Source organism: Calidris pugnax, unplaced genomic scaffold (genome assembly GCF_001431845.1).
Source record: "Calidris pugnax isolate Ruff unplaced genomic scaffold, ASM143184v1 scaffold479, whole genome shotgun sequence".
In the NCBI taxonomy this organism is placed as follows: domain Eukaryota; kingdom Metazoa; phylum Chordata; class Aves; order Charadriiformes; family Scolopacidae; genus Calidris; species Calidris pugnax.
Window position 1 is genome coordinate 13,213 of NW_015091188.1, and position 1,841 is coordinate 15,053.

The following is a 1,841-nucleotide window of genomic DNA, read 5'->3' on the forward strand; positions in this document are numbered from 1 at the left end:
GGGGGTGTCTCTGTGAGTTCTGGGGGGGGGGGATGTCTCGCTATGGGTCGCTGTGGGTTGCCGTGGGGCAGGATGGCGCAGTACGAGCCGGTGGCAGAGATCGGGGTGGGGGCCTACGGGACGGTGTACAAGGCGCGGGACCGGGCCAGCGGCCGCTTCGTGGCCCTGAAGAACGTGCGGGTGACGGGGACGGAGAACGGGCTCCCCCTCAGCGCCGTCCGCGAGGTCGCCCTCCTCAAGCGCCTGGAGCACTTCGACCACCCCAACATCGTGCGGTGAGACCCCCCCCACGGCCCTGCCCCATAGTGCCGCCCCACCCCACCCTCCCCCAGCCCCATGGCAGGGATGGGGGGAAGGCACCGGCTCCGGTTCCATCAGGGTTGGGGGTTGAAAAGAGGGGGGGGTCTCCTGGCCCCTGGGGTCGTTGTGGGGCAGGGGGTGAAGGACAGGCCTTCTCCTGCCCCATAGATGTGGGTCCCAAGGCTTTACCCCATGGTCCTGCCCCGTGGCCATGGGGTGGGAGACCAATATCTCCTGCCCCATGGGCTCATCACAAGGTTGTGGGGCAGGGGGCGGAGGACAGGCCATCCCCTGCCCCACTGCTCTGCCCCATGGCCATGGGGTGAGGGACAAAGCAGGGGGCGGGGGTGTGACACCTCCTGCCCCACAACTACGGGTGGAGGGTGACAGGAGCCACCTCCCACCTCTTGGTCCTGGCTGCGGGGTGGTGGGACAGGAGATGGGGGTCCACCACCTCCCACCTTAGCATCTCCTGGCTGGTGGAGTCGGGTGGGGGCTGTGACCCCCTTGTTGACCCCCTCGTGTGTGTCCCCCCCCATTGCCTCCCCCCCGCTGTCCCCAGGCTGATGGACGTCTGTGCCACCGCCCGCACCGAGCGGGAGACCAAGGTGACCTTGGTCTTCGAGCACGTGGACCAGGATCTCAAGACCTTTCTGGACAAGGCGCCCCCCCCGGGTTTGCCCCACGACACCATCAAGGTTGGGGGAGGTCCCCGGTGGCCACCGAGCTCCACACGGTGGCCACGTTTGTCATTGTCACCCTCCCCCCTGCCCAGGACCTGATGAGGCAGTTCCTGCGGGGGTTGGACTTTCTCCACTCCAACTGCATCGTCCACCGGGACCTGAAGCCCGAGAACATCCTGGTGACCAGTAACGGGCAGGTCAAACTGGCCGACTTCGGCCTGGCCCGTATCTACAGCTGCCAGATGGCCCTGACCCCCGTGGTGCGTCCTTCTGGCGGGGCAGGGTGGGAGATGTGGGGCCCAAAGGCCGGTGGGGTTGGCTGGGAGGAGATGTGGGTCTCGGGATGGAGAAGAGCTGGTTGGCCATGGGTTGGGGTGGCCGTGAGGCTGAGGAGCTGTGGGTCCCAGGTTGGTCATGAAGCAAAGGACCTGTGAGTCATAGGTGGGCTGTGGGTCCTGGTGGCCCTGGGTCCTGGTGGCCATGAAGCCGAGGAGTTGTGAGTCCCAGGTGGGTATGGATCTGGGTGGCCATGGGTCATGTTGGCCACAGGTTGGGTTGGCCATGAAGCCACGGTGGGCCGTGGGTCCTGGTGGCCATGGGTGACGTTGGCCATGAAGCCGAGGAGCTGTGGGTCCTGGGTGGCTGTGGAGCAGGTTGGCCGTGGAGTTGGGGCTGGTGGCCGTGGGGTGGGGGTCACCGTGGGGCTGGTTGGTGTCCCCCCCCCAGGTGGTGACGCTGTGGTACCGTGCCCCGGAGGTGCTGCTCCAGGCCGCCTACGCCACCCCCGTGGACCTGTGGAGCGTGGGCTGCATCTTCGCCGAGATGTTCCGCAGGAAGTGAGGGGGGGGGGACATCGGC

At 67.1% G+C, this 1,841-nt stretch overlaps 1 protein-coding gene across 1 annotated transcript; it reads left to right on the forward strand.

The window, feature by feature from the left end:
* The first annotated feature begins 54 nt into the window (after positions 1-54).
* On the forward strand, positions 55-1,831 carry CDK4 (cyclin-dependent kinase 4). The gene is made up of 4 exons (XM_014959512.1): positions 55-275; positions 863-998; positions 1,076-1,243; positions 1,710-1,831. The coding sequence occupies exons 1-4, from the start codon at positions 73-75 to the stop codon at positions 1,821-1,823; spliced, it is 621 nt and encodes a 206-aa protein (XP_014814998.1). The 5' UTR covers positions 55-72; the 3' UTR covers positions 1,824-1,831.
* The last annotated feature ends 10 nt before the right edge of the window (positions 1,832-1,841 follow it).

What these genes read in the sequence shown, in the direction of transcription:
- CDK4 (XM_014959512.1), top strand. Translation starts at nt 73, where the DNA reads ATGGCGCAGTACGAGCCGGTGGCAGAGATCGGGGTGGGGGCCTACGGG. An exon ending in GACCACCCCAACATCGTGCG is followed by an intron (nt 276 to 862) that starts GTGAGACCCCCC and finishes CGCTGTCCCCAG; the next exon opens with GCTGATGGACGTCTGTGCCA. An exon ending in TGCCCCACGACACCATCAAG is followed by an intron (nt 999 to 1,075) that starts GTTGGGGGAGGT and finishes CCCCCTGCCCAG; the next exon opens with GACCTGATGAGGCAGTTCCT.